General features: G+C 50.0%; 2 protein-coding genes across 5 annotated transcripts in view; one reads left to right on the top strand and one right to left on the bottom strand.

Annotated features, from left to right (window-relative positions):
* The window catches only part of GLT1D1 (glycosyltransferase 1 domain containing 1), a 148,421-nt gene extending 132,478 nt beyond the window's left edge, over window positions 1-15,943 (top strand). The window contains exons 13-15 of one of the 4 annotated variants that reach the window (XM_089894349.1): window positions 11,722-11,818; window positions 12,083-12,166; window positions 12,798-15,943. In XM_089894349.1, the coding sequence (XP_089750475.1) occupies window positions 11,722-11,818; window positions 12,083-12,135 (150 nt within the window). In that variant the 3' untranslated portion in view covers window positions 12,136-12,166; window positions 12,798-15,943. Of the gene's footprint in view, window positions 1-8,569; window positions 11,819-12,082; window positions 12,465-12,797 lie in introns of those variants that run through there. The other 3 variants (XM_089894348.1, XM_089894346.1, XM_089894350.1) reach the window with 3 other exon arrangements.
* On the bottom strand, window positions 10,533-11,642 carry LOC111186991 (transmembrane protein 132D). Its single transcript, XM_022598173.3, has one exon. It carries the CDS (start codon window positions 11,605-11,607, stop codon window positions 10,618-10,620), a length of 990 nt encoding a protein of 329 aa, XP_022453881.2. The 5' UTR covers window positions 11,608-11,642; the 3' UTR covers window positions 10,533-10,617.
* Window positions 15,944-16,262: the final 319 nt, after the last annotated feature.

Raw genomic sequence — 16,262 nt, 5'->3', positions numbered from 1 at the left:
AATCAGATCTCGGTTGAATGGCTCAGTAACGCAGAGCATCCCGGATCCAGTGGTGCGAGCCAGGGCTGTTGTTTAAGGAGAGCATTCTTTGCCCATCTCTGACCTCAGGAGCCTCAGAAACTTACAAGCAGCTCACGCAGCTCAATATCAAAAAAACAAACAACCCAATCCAAAAATGGGCAGAAGACCTAAATAGACATTTCTCCAAAGAAGATATACAGACTGCCAACAAACACATGAAAGGATGCTCAACATCACTAATCATTAGAGAAATGCAAATCAAAACTACAACGAGGTATCACCTCACACCAGTCAGAATGGCCATCATCAAAAAAATCTACAAACAATAAATGCTGGAGAGGGTGTGGAGAAAAGGGAACCCTCTTGCACTGCTGGTGGGAATGTGAATTGATACAGCCACTATGGAGAACAGTATGGACGTTCTTTAAAAAACTACAAATAGAACTACCATATGACCCAGCAATCCCATTACTGGGCATATACCCTGAGAAAACCATAATTCAAAAAGAGACATGTACCACAATGTTCATTGCATTTCTATTTACAATAGCCAGGACGTGGAAGCAACCTAAGTGTCCATCGACAGATGAATGGATAAAGAAGATGTGGCACATATATACAATGGAATATTCCTCAGCCATAAAAAGAAACAAAATTGAGTTATTTGTAGTGAGGTAGATGGACCTAGAGTCTGTCATACAGAGTGAAGTAAGTCAGAAAGAGAAAAACAAATACGTATGTTAACACATATATATGGAATCTAAAAAAAAAAAAAAAGATCATGAAGAACCTAGGGCAAGACAGGAATAAAGACGCAGACCTACTAGAGAATGGACTTGAGGGCATGGGGAGGGGGAAGGGTAAGCTGGGACAAAGCGAGAGAGTGGCATGGACATATATACACTACCAAACGTAAAATAGATAGCTAGTGGGAAGCAGCCACACAGCACAGGGAGATCAGCTCAGTGCTTTGTGACCACCTAGAGGGGTGGGATAGGGAGGGAGGGGGACGCAAGAGGGAGGTGATATGGGGATATATGCATATGAATAACCGATTCACTTCGTTATAAAGCAGAAACTAACACACCATTGTAAAGCAATTATACTCCAATAAAGATGTTACAAAAAAAAGATATAAATGGTACCATACTGGAAGGGAGGAGGTAACACTGTCACTATTTGCTATTTGCAGAGGACTTGATAACTTATGTAGAGAATCCTAAAGTCTCCAACCCAAACCAAAAAAACACCAACAAGTGAACACAGAGGACTTCAGGCAAGGTGAGCTTTCTTCCCAGCAGCTGAGGCCACACTGAGGTCCAAGCCCAGATTTCTGCCCACACCTGCCACTCACAGGAGTGGCAGTTGGAACCACGTTCAGTCCTGCTGTTTCCTGACCTTAAGCTGCTTGGTGGGTCAGGGGAGCCGGGACGGGAGCCAGGAAGCATGGCTGAGTGGAACTTGCCTCCTTGGAACTATAGCACCAGCATCTGTATGTCGATACGCGTGCTTCAAAGGGTAGATTGGGAGCAGGGCCGCCAGTGGAGCTGGGAGGCCCAGCCAGCACAGAGGCCTTTGGGGAACGTCGGGCTCCTGGGCGACATAGCAAAGAGCAAAGCAGAGACGGTCCGTTCTCGGCTGCCTAATTGGTTCACACCAGCTACGAGGCACTGGCAAGAAAGTCCCCAATCATTCAAGTTGGTAGTAAGAATCCCAATTAGACCTCAAGAGACCTCTTCCCTCTCAAGATGCTGTGCTTGTTCTGCTCCTTCGGGCCAAGCTGACATTGGCAACCGAGTCATGCAGTCCTTAAAGGGGAAAAATTACCCAGTCGGGCATGAATCCAGGGGCCCCTCCCTCTGTGTTCCCATCTTTACAGGAAGGTTGGCTCTCAGGAATCCAGCCACTCCATAAACCAAGCGGCTTCTACTGGACGACTGTGCGTTCATCAGGTGGGAGCAGGTACTGCTGTAAAGAAGCCAGTATAGCAGTTAATGAGACAGAATCAAGGTCTGTTTCTCATCAAGAAGAGTCTGGGAGGGCCCGATCCTCTCCAGAGCCGCGAGAGTCCTGAAGCCACCCAGGGACCGTCCCAGGCTCCCTCCAACTGGTGGTGCTACACGCCAACGTGTGTCTTCCCCAAATACCGTATGATATCACTTATATGTGGAATCTAAAATATGACAGAATAAATAATAAAAAAACAATAAAATAAAATATGACAGAAATAAACCTATCTATGAAACAGAAGCAGATTCATGGACGTAGAGAACAGACTTGTGGTTTCCAAGGTGGGGGGTGGGGTGGGGATGGATGGAGTGGGAGTTTGGGGTTGGTAGATGCAAACTATTACATTTAGGATGGATAAACAACAAGGTCCTACTGTAAAGCACACAGAGCTATATATTCAGTATCCTGGGATAAACCATAATGGAAAAGAATATAAAAGATGAATGTATATATGTACGTATAACTGGATCACTTTGCTGTACAGCAGAAATTAACATTGTAAATCAACTATATTTTAATTAAAAAAAAAAAACCCAAAACAAAAAACATACGTCTTCCCGGTCACACAGGCAGGATAAGAGAGAGCATGGGGCGCTCGCTCACACTTGCTTCTGACCGCCCCTTCTGGGAGTGACCTGTCATCCCTGTTCACTCGTTGCCAGAACTAGTCACGTGGACCCAACTGAACTGCAAGGCTGGCTGGGAAATGTACCGAGAACGACTGTCTCTACCACAACTTCCATGTGTTAAAACACGCCCAAGTATTTGGGGGCTCTAGACAAAGAAGGGAAACCCCTCCCTTCCCTGGGGATATGAAAAAGCCAGAGAAATGTCTATTTGTCAGTAGACTTTGGAGGTACTGATTGGAGCACAGCTGGCAGGATTCTGACTAAAGTGAAGACGTCCACACAGGTTGATCTGGGAAGAGGGGGGATATTTAATTCTTACCATGCTACACTCACAGACAGTAAGCCAGCAAGGTCTGTATAGAAAGAGATGAGAAGAGGTATTATCTCCTTTGCCCCTCTTGAGGGCAGGAGTTGCATCAACCTATATTTGTCGCCCCTGAAGTGATCGAATCTGAAGACTTGTCTACTGGCCCAGGGGAAGAGGCTGGTGTCACATCTATGAGGCAGCATAACTACATTATAGTAGTTTCCTAAATTATTGTTCAGTTTCCTGGTTTCCACTAGGTGGCCAGCTTAATTTATCAGACTATGCCCTCATCACTCATGCTCTGTAAACCATTCATTGTCTGTCTGCCCATCCATCCACTCACTCAAACATTCATCCATCCATCTATCCATCCAAACATTTGTCCATCCATTCAAGTATCTAATCATCCATCCATCCATCCATCCATCCATCCATCCATCCATCTAAAACAGCCATCCATCCATCCAAACATTTGTTCATCCATTCAAGCATCTATCATCCATCCATCCATCCATCCATCCACCCCTCCATCCCTCCAGACAAATGTTTACTGATTGCTGACTCTTGCTAGGCATGGCTCTAGTCATGGAGTACACAGCAGAGGACAGGTAGGACTAGATCCTTACTCTTCTGGAACTTACATTCTGCTAGGGAAGACACACAACAAACAAGAAAGGCAATACTTGGAAAGGACAATGCCAGAGTTGTCTACAAAGTCTGTAAAATGGGATGACAAGAGAAGGGGGACTTGAACGGGAGGGGGTGTGAGGCTACTCTAAGGTGGGCAGAGAAAGCCTCACTGAGGATGTGACATATGAGCTGAGACCTGAATGGTAAGGCTGTGACAATACGGGAGAACAGAGTTCCAGAAGGAGAGGCAAAAAGGGCAAAATCTCCGAGGTGGGGATAAGCGTCTTTCGTTAGAAGAATAGACAGAAGGAAACCAGTGGGGCTGGAGTTGGTGAAGCAAGAGGGGCTGCAGTGGGAAATGAGGGTAGGGTGATGGGCGGCACTGCATCGCGCTGGACCTGTCGGCCACGGTACAAAGTCCAGGTTTCACTCTAGGATTTATGGCATCTATTGGAGGGTTTTAAGCTGGGGAGTGACATGATTTGAATTATGTTTTTAAAAGGTCACCCTGTTAATTTTCATTTAGCAAACACTGACTGTCTACTTAGTAGATTCATTTAAGTGCCATGAAATGCTCTGGAGGCAGGGGGAGCAAAGGAGAGCAAGACAGAAGCTTTTAAACTTATGAAACAAACGTCGGTCATCATGCTTTGAGTCCATTAGCGTAACTGGCAGATCGGACTAGATTGAACATCAGGGAAAAACCACCGTGAGAAATTCGAAGTCTGGGTGTCCTGGAAAGAGGAGGGGACACAGGGTCTGCTGGCCCATGGGACTCTTTCATGAGGATCCAGCCAGAGAGTGGTGGGTGGGTTTCCAGGGTGGACCCACACAGCTGGTTTGTGAAGAGATTTGCTACCTCTTCTTCAGGATGAACCTCAATTTTCTGGGGTCCTGTACATGTGGTTCCAGGGTCTTCCTGAATGTCCAGAAAGCAAAGCTCATGGGAATGGAATTGTGGGCGGGAGAAGTGAGGAAGCCAGGAAAAGCCAGTAGGGGATCGATTGCTTTGCGGGACCAACGTTCATTTTTACAGCAAAAATATCTTGATTCTCCCTTTGAAGTTTGTCCTTTCTCACTCTGAGTCCCTACTTTTTTGTTTTTTACCCGAGATTTAATGTACATTTATTCTTAACACGTGGACCATAGAGTATAATGGTTTCATACTGAATAAAAGATATCCATTAAGCCAAAGAAGGAAAAAAGGAGGAATTTACATCATTTTAGCTACATTGTTTGAAATACAAATATGTAGATTTTATCACTGAAAGAAATCTCAGTTGTGTTTCTTCATCAGAAACTTCAACTGAACCTAGAACTTTTCCACACCTCCATTAGAAAGAAAACAGAACAAAACAAAAACCCAGAAAAAAAAAATAAACTATAAGTTGATTGGCTGCTGAAACAGCAAGGCACTAATCTCTCCCCCAGGCTCCAGCTGCAGGGAGATGTCTGTGATGGAGGCCTGAACATTACATCTTGCAGGTGACAGACTTGACTTATGTTCAGCTTGTGACTCCAGTCAGCCAATAGGGGTCAATTGAGGGACTTTATGTGAAAGTGTCAGGACACTTACTGTCTTTACTCTGAGATTCTTTGCTGTGAAGCTGCCAAGGATAGGGCTTCCGGAGGCCACTGTATGGATGACCTGAGCCTCAAGTCAAACAGGCAAATACTAAGCCCGGAGTAAGAGAGGGGAGGAGATAGAACCCAGGGTCCAACCATTCCTGAAGCCAGCTTCACCTCCGCTTGTTCAGTCCTATGGAGCAATAAATTCCGTCCACCTCCCCTATTATTTTTCTTGAAGTCCAGTTAAAAAACAATTTTTAAAATCACTTGCAATGCAAACATCAGGATAGGACTTTTCCCCTCCTAAGGGGACTACTTCCTCCCTGGAGTGGGTAGAATTGTCTCCCTCAAAAGATGTGTTGAAATCCTAACCCTCAGAACCTGTGACTGTGGCCTTATTTGGAAAGAGGGTCTTCGGAAAGAGACAAGGGATTCCAAAGATTGCCAGCGACCAACAGAAGGCAGGGAAGGAGCATGGGACAGATTCTGTCCTTCACAGCCAAGGGAGGAACCAATTCTATTAACTCCCTGATTTTGGACTTCCGGCCTCCAGAACGGGGAGAGAATACGTTCCTGTTGTTTTAAGCCCCGTAGTTTGTGATATACCTCCCAAAAGACATGTAGCCTTTTAAAAAAAAATCTATTTATCTATCTATTTATTTATTTATTTATGGCTGCGTTGGGTCTTCGTTGCTGCACGTGGGTTTTCTTTAGTTGTGGCGAGCGGGTGCTACTCTTTGTTGTGGTGCGCGGGCTTCCCATAGCGGTGGCTTCTCTTGTTGCATAGCACGGGCTCTAGGTGCGCGGGCTTCAGTAGTTGTGGCACACGGGCTCAGTAGTTGTGGTGTGTGGGCTCAGTAGTTGTGGCTCGCGGGCTCTAGAGCACAGGCTCAGTAGTTGTGGCGCACGGGATTCGATGCTCCGCGGCATGTGGGATCTTACTGGACCAGGGATCGAACCCGTGTCCCCTGCAATGGCAGGCGGATTCTCAACCACTGCACCACCAGGGAAGCCCCGAGACACGTAGCCTTAGCACTCTTCAATCCTCCTATGTGCAGGAGGCTAGATTCACAGATTAGCACTCCCCCCTCCCCCCCCATCATGTGATACACACGTCAGCTGGGGCCAGATGTAGGCAAAATGTATGGTAGAGAACTTAACAGGAAGCCTTCTGGGGCCAGTCAGGGGTCAAACTTGCATTCGGATCTCTGGCCACAGCATCCTCTTCGCTCATCACCCCTCAGGTCATCCCTGATCCCTGGGCTGGAGGACCTGAGCCGCCCTGGGGGAGCATCCCTGCTTCACCTGCATTCCTGCCGGAGCCTCCATGGCTGCAGCCACAGCAAAGCGAGGAGGCGGCGGCGGGGGGTGGGGTGGGGGGTGGGCATCCCCGGTGGGAGCTAATGACTGCATCTTGGAAAATGACACACGGGGTAGTTAACTCACAGTTCTGAGCTTCCCCAGAGGGAAACAGACAAACCATTCTCTTGCTCTCCCAGGGTGTCCTAGCACAGCCTCATTTGTAAAGTGGGTGTGAAACTGAGGAGGTGGTGAGGCTTTTCTAGATAAGACACGTTCCTGGAAGCCCAGTGCCCTGGTGGGTCCGCAGAGCAGTCAGCTGCCCTGGGTCTGCACACAAGTTTAGCTGCCCTAGACCTCTGGCCAGAGGCCGGTGTTATGGCCTTAACTGTGTCCCCCAAATTCAGGTTTTGAAGTCCTGAACCCCCCAGTAACTAGATGTGACCTTGTTTGGAAATAGGGTCTTTGTGGATGCAGTTAGTTAAGACGAGGTCTTCATGGAACAGGGTGGGTTCTACTCCCGCTTGCCTGCTGTTCATCTAAAAAGGGGAAATCTGGGCACGCACACGGGCGCATCCTGGGGAAAACACCACGTGAACACGGAGACAGAGATGGGGTGAAGCGGTTGCAGGACAAGAGACACCAAGGGTGGCTGGCCGCCCCCGGGAGCCGGAGAGGGGCTGCACCAGAGTGTCCCTTAGAGCCTCAGAAGGAACCAGCGCTGTCGACACCTGATCTCAGACTTCCGGCCTCCAGACTGTGGGAGAGCACATTTCTGCTGCTCAAGCCCCCCAGCTTGCGGGACTTTGTTACGGCAGCTGGTAATGGATTGCTCAAGTCCGGGGCACCAAAAGCCGCAGGAAGCCACGGCCTCCACTGGGGGGCGCTGATGACCCCGGGTTCCATGCGCTTAGGGGTCTGGTCTTGGGCAACAGGACCTGAACTCACTGTCTCAGGGAGGGGGGGCCGGGGCTTGGCGCGGGAGGTGGAAATGAGCAAGCAGGTCAGGCTAGGAGGAACCCAGCAGCATCACTTATTTTATTCACACCCCAAAGACACCCTGTTGAAAAGTCAGTTCGTTAAGACGTTCATAGCATTTCTTTCTCGGGCTCTGGGTGCACAGAGGGCGGTGTGATCACCGTAAGCTGTGTTCTTTAGGCGATGTTCCCTCTCTTCCCAGGAGACACACAGGGGTGCGCTCTCTCTTTCATATAACAATACACTTCTCCTGATTCTGTCTTGAGAACACACAGCTCCCTCCATCTATTTTTGTTTTCTGCACTTGGGGGTTAAGAGACATGGCTGGGGAGAAGTATTTCCCTATTAGAGGAGAAACGGTGACATAGACGGCAAATGAAAGTTTGCCCTCTGGGCTGAGGAGACTGGGTGTGAAGAGGCCTGCAGGGACGTCTGCCTAGAGACAACAGCAGCAAATTCACCATGTCCAATAAGGGCCACGCTGGATTGTAAGCCCCATTTTCCCAGAGTGTCTGAATTGTCAAGAGAAGGCAGAGATCCAGATTTTTTAGGTGAAGTGGCCAAAGTCTTAAATGTTGACTCAGTCTTTTTTCTATTCTGTAACCTGTTTTATTATCCTTCATACAATTTATGACCATCTGAAAATTATTTCGTTTGCTGTCAATCCCCCCAGCCCCGGCTAGAGGTAAGGTCTTTGAGCGTCGGCCTGGGTCTGTTCTATTTACCGCTTACCTCCTGTATTTGCACTAGTTCCTAGCACACAGGAGGTGCTCAATAAATACCAGGTGAATAAGTCAATGATCCATCACTTGACACTGTTTGCACAAAGACAAGGATTTCACGCAACTTCTTTTTCTGGGGAATCGTCTCGGGACGGCGTTTGGTTGTTAGAGGAATCTAAAACTCAACCTTTTTAAAAACGCCCCAGCCCAGAGTCACCACGGGCACACACGTGCCTCAGGAAATTGACCTCTGAAAGTACGTGTGAGATCCAAAGACAGGACAGAGCCCTTTTTGCTCCAGCCCAAAGGGAGGCTGGACCACACGCTTGCCTGCCGTGGTTCTCACTTACTGCCATCAGTCAGCAGGCTTTTAGCAGAGAACTGCACGTGTGATTGATTTTCAGATGCTTTCAGGTCCTGAAGGAGAGATACTTATACAGAATGTACTTTGTCATCCTGTGTCAACATCGCCTCAATGCAGAGAGAGGCATTACGCTGCGTAAGACTGTAATCGGATTGTTGCCGGGATCCTTCAATCTGCTTCTTCATTTCCCCAAAGCTCAGCTTTGGAGAGCCATTTGCCATGGATGCCAGCCGCTGGGAGGGGGTCAGTGTGTAGAAAGACAAAGGACAGCCATAAAGCCGTGGAAGGCAAATTTTATATTTACAGCCGGTAAGTTTATAAATATATATTACATTCTTACTATGTACAATACATTCTGCACGCAGACGGATTTGAGAGGGGGCAGCGGCAGCATTATGAAACGGAACATCACGCGGGAAAGAACGAAAGAAATGAGGGGGGGTTACTGAAAGCAAAGGATTATCCTTGAAAAGGGGTGACAGTTTAATCACCCAGCCAGACAATGTAAGTCAAGTGGGGGACAGGAGCAGGTAGCTGATGGCTGCTGGAATCTCAGTCTTAGAGCAAACGGACAGCACCTTAGTTTGGGGGAGAGTGCTGAGGTCGAGAGGGTGAACTGGTGGAATTTACACACTTGATCTCAGGAGAATTCAATTATATGCATAGAGACTGAAAGAGAGAAAGAGAGAGAGAGAGAGAGAGACAGAGGAAGCAGAGAGATAGGTTCAGAAAGACACAGGGACAGAGAGGCACAGAGAAAGAGAAACTGACCTTAGAACCCAACACTCGAATAACCCAGCTCTCTGCCCCATAGGTGGTTACCTCAGGTCCCTCCATCCCTCCAAGGTGGAGAAGAAGCCTCCCCCGCCCCCCCCCACCGCCCCCTGTGTGTGAATGGGCCAGGCTTCCTGCCCAACCCACCTCATCGCACACCCCGAGTCCCAACTCTCTCCGCCCTGTACCCTCCGTGTGGACACCCAGATTTATCTCATCAACCTTGAGCAGCAGACTGGATGGGACTGTCCACAGACACATCACAGAAGAACCCTGCTTTCCGGAAAAGCAAGGGGAAGGAGCATCCCTGGGTGTTGAATTCCTTGTGAGCGCTGCTGACCCTCCAAGACCAGCCTCTTCAAAGAAGGACACGTGTGAAGTTTGCCCAGTGGGGCTTCAGCATAGAATGTCACCTGGTGGTTGACACAGATGCCACAGTGGAAGAGAGGGAATGGTGACACTGCTCTCCACTGCCGAGTGACCAATGACTTTTGGAAAGGTGGCGATGTGGGGCGTGGTGGGGGAGGAGTACAAACGTGAACATAGTGAATTTGCTAAAAAAAAAAAAAATTTCTGGTCCTTCGAACCCAGTTGAAAGTCTATACCCAGGCTCCCTAGTTTACTAGTAAAGGGATGCTCTGAATGGCTCAGAGCGTTTTTGTTTGTTTGGGTGGTTGTTCTTGGCATCTAGTTACAAAGGTACTGGTGGCCTATTTACCCTCCTGTTCCCTTTCAATCCTTGTCAGCGATTGCCTTGCTTTGCCCCAGCCTTTGGGAGATAACTCGAAACTCGAAACTCTTGCTTCCCAGGAGCTGACTCTAGTTGGCGCTAGACTCCACCTCTGCTCATATGCTTACAGCCAGATGTGCTGCCCAAGGTCCAATGACACGCTTCCTCCCATCCATCCCCTTGAGCCCAACCTGAGTCTCATTTTTCTCCTGTGGTCCACAACATTGAATACGGCAGCTGTGTGGCTTTGATGAAAGAAAGTGAGATGGCAAGAGAGGGATTGTTCTCTCCTGGAGGTTCTCTGAAGTTCAGTGATTCAGAACTCATCTTTCTTCCAATATAAGAATCTTGCCGTGCATGATAAACCCCTTAACACTGACAGAAACATTGGACCCTGGAATGTGGACATCAATTCCAACTCGGGGCTGTCCCAGGGGAGCCAGGGTCATTGTCTGTGGCTCTGTGGATAGCGTCACCCTGATCTTGTCCCGTCTTTTTATTTCCCCACCGGGCACACGGTTGCCCCACATCCCCAAGTTAAAGGCCGAAAGGTGAGCGAGAACCAATGTCTGTGAAGGCCCGGCTTACACATCTTCATGTAATCCTTCCATGTAGCCGCATGACTCTTGGCATCCCCCAGGGTCCAGATCCTGGCAGACCCATTTCACGGCATCCTCACTGCTGGTCGCTATGGAGTTCACGGCGGGGCATCTGTCATCCGTAGAGACGGTGGTGAAAGTGGTGAATTCCACTCTTTTCCTTTTTGAGGTAGGGGACGTCGGGGGCTCGCTTTTCTGATCCTTCCCATCCATGAGTGTGGGTCCTGAAGATGCAAACAGTTGTCCATTGATGCTGTTTTGGGAGTTTGTGCTGAGGAGATACTTACTCTCTTCGAAATCCATGCCCCTGTCGATGGCGGTGATCTGCTCATCCTGGGAGGAAGCCAAGTTGATGTGATTCTCCAACAGTTCGGCCCGGTGGCTCAACCCGACCCAGTCATGGTAGTGACTCATACCTTCTTGTTCTTCGAAGGGAACCTGCTTGTGCCTGTACTTTAACGCAAAGGTCACACAGTTTATTAGGAAGACCAGAATGGCCAGGCAGAAGACACCCAACAGGGCGTACATCCCAATTTCCAAGTCGCTCAGCCCTTTGGAGGCCTGCGTGAGGTCATTCTCATCCATTTCCCCATAGCTTCTGGGCAGGTCCACCTGGGCGGGGAAGCTGGTGAGGTCAATGGAGATGGTCTGCAAATGGCTGTCATCATCCAGAAGGCTTTCCTGGCCACGGCTCTTCTGGAAGGTGGACCTTTCCGTGGTGGAGCCCCTTCCTTCCATGAGGCCCACGGAAGAACTGCCGTAGTACCGTCCCTCTTGACGCCCCCATTCTTGGGAGGGTTTTTTGGGTCTTTTGTCACTGACATTATTATCCAGGTGACCTCCTGCCCCCGTGTGTCTGCTGTCGCTGGTGTTGGGATTGGCATCGTTTGGGCCAAATTTAACTTTGATGTTGGCTGTCCCCACAGCCAACACGCTCTTCCGTTTGGATTTCTGGCATGACTCACAAATAACCATTTCGACCTTCACCAGGGCACCTTGTCCCTCGGCTTCAGCGGTGATTATAGGCCACTTGAATTTGGGGTCTTGGTGGATAGAGACCACCTTCTCATCCAGTGATGTGGCCATCAGGGAGAAGTCTTTCGTGTCGTAAATATCCAAGGGGGTGACAGAGCCATCACTGAATTGGACCCAGCAACTGATGGCTGCTTCCTGTTGAAGAAAAAAAGTAAGTTAATCAAAACGGGCCCCAAAGCTCACTGAATACAAAGTCTTAGTAAAAATAGACACTTTGTCACAAAGATAATACTCCAAGAACAAAGGGAGACCTTTTATGCAGTGTAGAAATAAGAGGCAAGAAGTACTGAGGGTATGAAAGAAAATGAATTCTTGTAAAGATGTAGAAGCCAAAGAAAACTACAACAGCAAAATGACAATGATGAAACAGGACCAGGAATAACCCTCCCTAATGAGATCTACTTTCTTTCCTGAGGTGTTGAAAGAAAGATGGCTTCTTTCTGCGGTGCAAGATCTACTTCTGCCTAGTAATCAACTGCATATCAACGGAGATTTACCGGTTAGTGGGCTCATTTACAAATGTTACACATTTAAACGAAAACTATTTATTACGTTATTTTTAAGTTGCTTTAACACCGAGTCTCCGTGCATTACTCACAACACAGGTTAAAACCCCTGACCTAGACAAGGGTGCCCCAGAGGGGCTGCAGGCTTTGGTTGTGTTGGTCCTGCTACATCAACATCTAAGGATGGGTTTGTATTGGCTTGTGGACAGTCTTGGCTTGGAGGTGAAGAGTAAAACCAACCAGCCAGAGAGAGGGTTAGGGGTCGGGTTAGGGTTGGGGTTGGGAAGGGTTAGGGTTAGGGTTAGGGTTAGGGTTGGGGTTGGGGTTGGGGTTGGGAAGGGTTAGGAAGCTTTCTGTTGGGAGAATCTTTGTCTTCCCTTCCACTCTCCAACCCAACCAGCTGGGGGAAACTGGGAGACCCAAAAGTAGCCAGGGTCAAGACTTGTGTCCATCTCAATCCCTTGTCTTTTTACTTTGTTGCTTTAGACCAGCTTTCCTTGGGACTAGTCTGTCCAGGGAGACTGTAATAGACAAGATAACCTCTAAGCCTTCAGTTTCAGTGACGATGTCATTGGCCTTGACAGCAAACTGGGAGGCCCATTGCTCCCTCCTCCCTCCTCCTAGCTCCCGGAGAAGCTGCTCCACCCCAAACCTAGAAGGATGCACAGCCCTAAGAGGCTTGTGTGCCTGCCCACCTGGCCACAGCTGATTGGACCCATAGGACGGCTGCTGTCAGAGCCATTCATCTCTGCAGCTCTGAGCCAGCCGGCATCTCCCCCTCCAATTTGAAATAAGCAAGATGGGAGAGGCTTCCCTGGTGGCGCAGTGGTTGAGAGTCCGCCTGCTAACGCAGGGGACATGGGTTCGAGCTCCGGTCTGGGAAGATCCCACATGCCGCGGAGCAGCTGGGCCCGTGAGCCATGGCCGCTGAGCCTGCGCGTCCGGAGCCTGTGCTCCGCAACGGGAGAGGCCACAGCAGTGAGAGGCCCGCGCACCGCGATGAAGAGTGGCCCCCGCTCGCCGCAACTAGAGAGAGCCCTCGCACAGAAACGAAGACCCAACACAGCCATAAATAAATAAATTAACTAACATTAAGATGGGAGTGAAGCACTTAGTGGTGGGAAGATGTGTCGGAGCTCATGTAAGACTGGAGACTGAAGCCCCACTGTGGAGCCCCACGATGGACCAGGTGTAAGCAAATGTCTGGGCACAGCATTCATTTAATGAGACGATGGACATGAGAGAGACTGTCGACCCCCCAGTCTCCCCAAGTTCTTATAGCTGGGGTCTAAGAGTGTCCCACTATCCTTGTAATAAATCCTGTGTTATTTAAACTTGCTTGAGGGGATTTCTCTTACTTGCAACCAAAGAGCCACTGACCACGACAGAAGTGAAGTTTACCTGGTGATGCCCGGTCTTTGAACTGAGAAGGGAGCTTCTCACATGTGTCTGGTGGTCCCTGCTTCTCCTTCAGCACAGCCAGTAAATACCGACCTTGTTAGCCACCGGCTTGGGGTGGCTGCTAAGTGGAAAATGCCTCCAGGACACAGGGCAGAAGCCACTGGATGTGACCTCGGTTTACCTGGGCCTTCGGATTGGCTGTGAAATTGCAGCAGGAAATTCAAATGCACATTGGATTTCTTGAAACTGAAATGTCAGAGCCAAGTCGCAGGCAGGGACTAAGCTCCATTCAAAGCAAGCATGGAGCAAACCTCAGGGTCACGTGCCTAGCTCTGCATGTCGGAAATGGATTAGCCCCGTGGCCCTATTCTAACTGTGTCTTATCGCTTCCTTAACTCCTAACTGGCAGTCACCTGATTTGATCGCCCCAGGAAGACAGGAAGAAGCCTCGGGTTATTTCTCCTTTGCTATCTGTAACTTCCAACCTGGCTGGCATCATGCCCTGAGAAAAGGGAGGTTTGTCTTTGGCAAGAATTCGTATCCGTTATTGAGATCATCCACTTTCAAGTGCTTTCTAATCCAAACCCCTGCACACAAAGACCACAGTGAAACGACAAGGGAGTAGCTAACACCTGGCAGGGGAGCCTTCAGTGATGGGTACGGGCTGGGAAAATGGTAAGGCTCTGTGTGTCCAGGGGCAGGTACAGCTTAGCCCACCTTCCTGCCCAAACATAGTCACAGCCTCAGCAGGTGCAAGAGATGGCCATGTACCTGCCGAGGGGAGAGCTTCCAGGAAGCGCTCCTGACCAATAAGGAAAGCTGCCCGAAAACCCCCTATGTGGGCTGGAGGCCTTCTAGCATCCCCACAGGAGGACAGTCCTGCCTCATGGGGCGCACAGAATCAGGAGCCTGAGACCACCGTCCTTGGGCATTAAACAAGGCTCACCAAAGTCTCCATCCAGTTTCCTTCTAAGAAATAAAGTTTCTCCATCTCAGATGAGGGAGGAGATCAGATGACGTTTCCAAGTGCCCTTCCAACAGTCCTCTTTGTTTGGAAACCATCGTGTCAACACACAAACACGCACCACATGATACACACCACAACATGTACACATACACAACGCACACTACACACAACACACATACGTAACACAAACACACACACGCACAGTACACACATACACACGACACACTATTAGCGCACGCTGGCTTCCAATAAAGAGAAAGAAGGCCATGACCGATGTCACCACCGGCTTGTTACTTCTGCTTTGAGCTAAATGACAAATGTGGAAGCATCTCCTCCAATCTCCTTCCGACCCCCAGACCCGTTAGCCCATATTTTTGAGCAGGGACTTAGTGGAAGGCTGTGGACCCCTCCTTGGAGTCTGTGCCCGCCCTCGCTTTCACCCCACTGCTCGGGGAGGTCAGCGGGGTCCAGAGCCAGGACCGTCTGGGGGGGGGGGGTGGAGAAGCAGCACAGGTGACGCGGATGGGGCGCGAGGAGACTGCGTCCAGCCTCTCTGGCTCCTGGTGCCCTATAATCCATCACTCCTGGCAACCTTGGGGTCTGGCATCTCCGTCGGGGGGACTGGGAAGCCTGAGGCTGCGCAGTTGCCCCTTCACAACGCCTCTCCAGACTGCGGAGCGCCCGAGGTGCGAGCCCACTCTTTTGCGGGACCCCTCCACCCCAATTAGTGATTCCACCACACAGGCAACCTGATCTAACGCGTGACCTCACCCCACTGTGCGACCTTACCTGAAGTGTGACCTGCTCAAGGCGGAAGCCCACCCAGTGAACAACCCCACTGACATGTGATGCAACCCCACCACGTGACCCCAAGATACGTGGGATTCCCCCGCTGGTGTGAGCCCCACCTGCTGTGTAACCGCACCTGGTGTGTGACCTCACCTGGTGTTTGACCTCACCTGGGTGTGACCTCACCTGGTGTGTGACCTCACCTGGTGTTTGACCTCACCTGGTGTGTGACCTCACCTAGTGTGTGACCTCACCTGGTGTGTGACCTCACCTGGTGTGTGACCTCGCCTGGGTGTGACCTCACCTGGTGTGTGACCTCACCTGGTGTGTGACCCACCCTCCCATGTGTAACCCCCCTGGATATATGACCCACCTGGTGTGTGACCTCACCTGGTGTGTGACCTCGCCTGGGTGTGACCTCGCCTGGGTGTGACCTCACCTGGTGTGTGACCCACCCTCCCATGTGTAACCCCCCTGGATATATGACCTCACCTGGTGTGTGACCTCACCTGATGAGTGACCTCACCTGGTGTGACCCGCCTGCTGTGTGACCCCCCTGACATGTGACCCCTTCCCACGGTACCCCATCCCCACCCCACACCTGTTTGGGCCTTTGCAGAAGTTCTTGAGCCACCGCGGTGGCGAAGATGGCTCTGTTGCTCCCAGGGCTGAGCTGCAGGGAGAGGGACAGCCCTGCCACCAGCTGGACCCCGAGGTCTGTGATCGTCACCTTCTCATCCAGCACGGTGATGGTCTTCTCGGCCAAGATGGCATCTGACAGAGGCGACAGGATCTGAAAGGCAGAACCGACATAGGAAGGAAAAGCTCTCTGTGGTTCCAGAAATCCCCCCGATGGTGTAAACGATGCTCCGTGCAGGGGGTGGATAGGGACAGAGCCAGAGGAGCAAAAACGGGTCTTTCCCACTCATGCC

This window comes from Delphinapterus leucas, chromosome 14 (genome assembly GCF_059928025.1).
Source record: "Delphinapterus leucas isolate spDelLeu-1000000601 "Yukka" chromosome 14, BTC_Dleu_Yukka2, whole genome shotgun sequence".
Classification (NCBI taxonomy): domain Eukaryota; kingdom Metazoa; phylum Chordata; class Mammalia; order Artiodactyla; family Monodontidae; genus Delphinapterus; species Delphinapterus leucas.
The sequence above is the reverse complement of the archived record's forward strand: the minus strand, read 5'-3'. Positions and strand labels throughout refer to the sequence as shown.

Bases quoted from the DNA above. Each gene is read 5' to 3' on its own strand.
- LOC111186991 (XM_022598173.3), bottom strand. From the start codon at position 11,607: ATGGTTATTTGTGAGTCATGCCAGAAATCCAAACGGAAGAGCGTGTTG.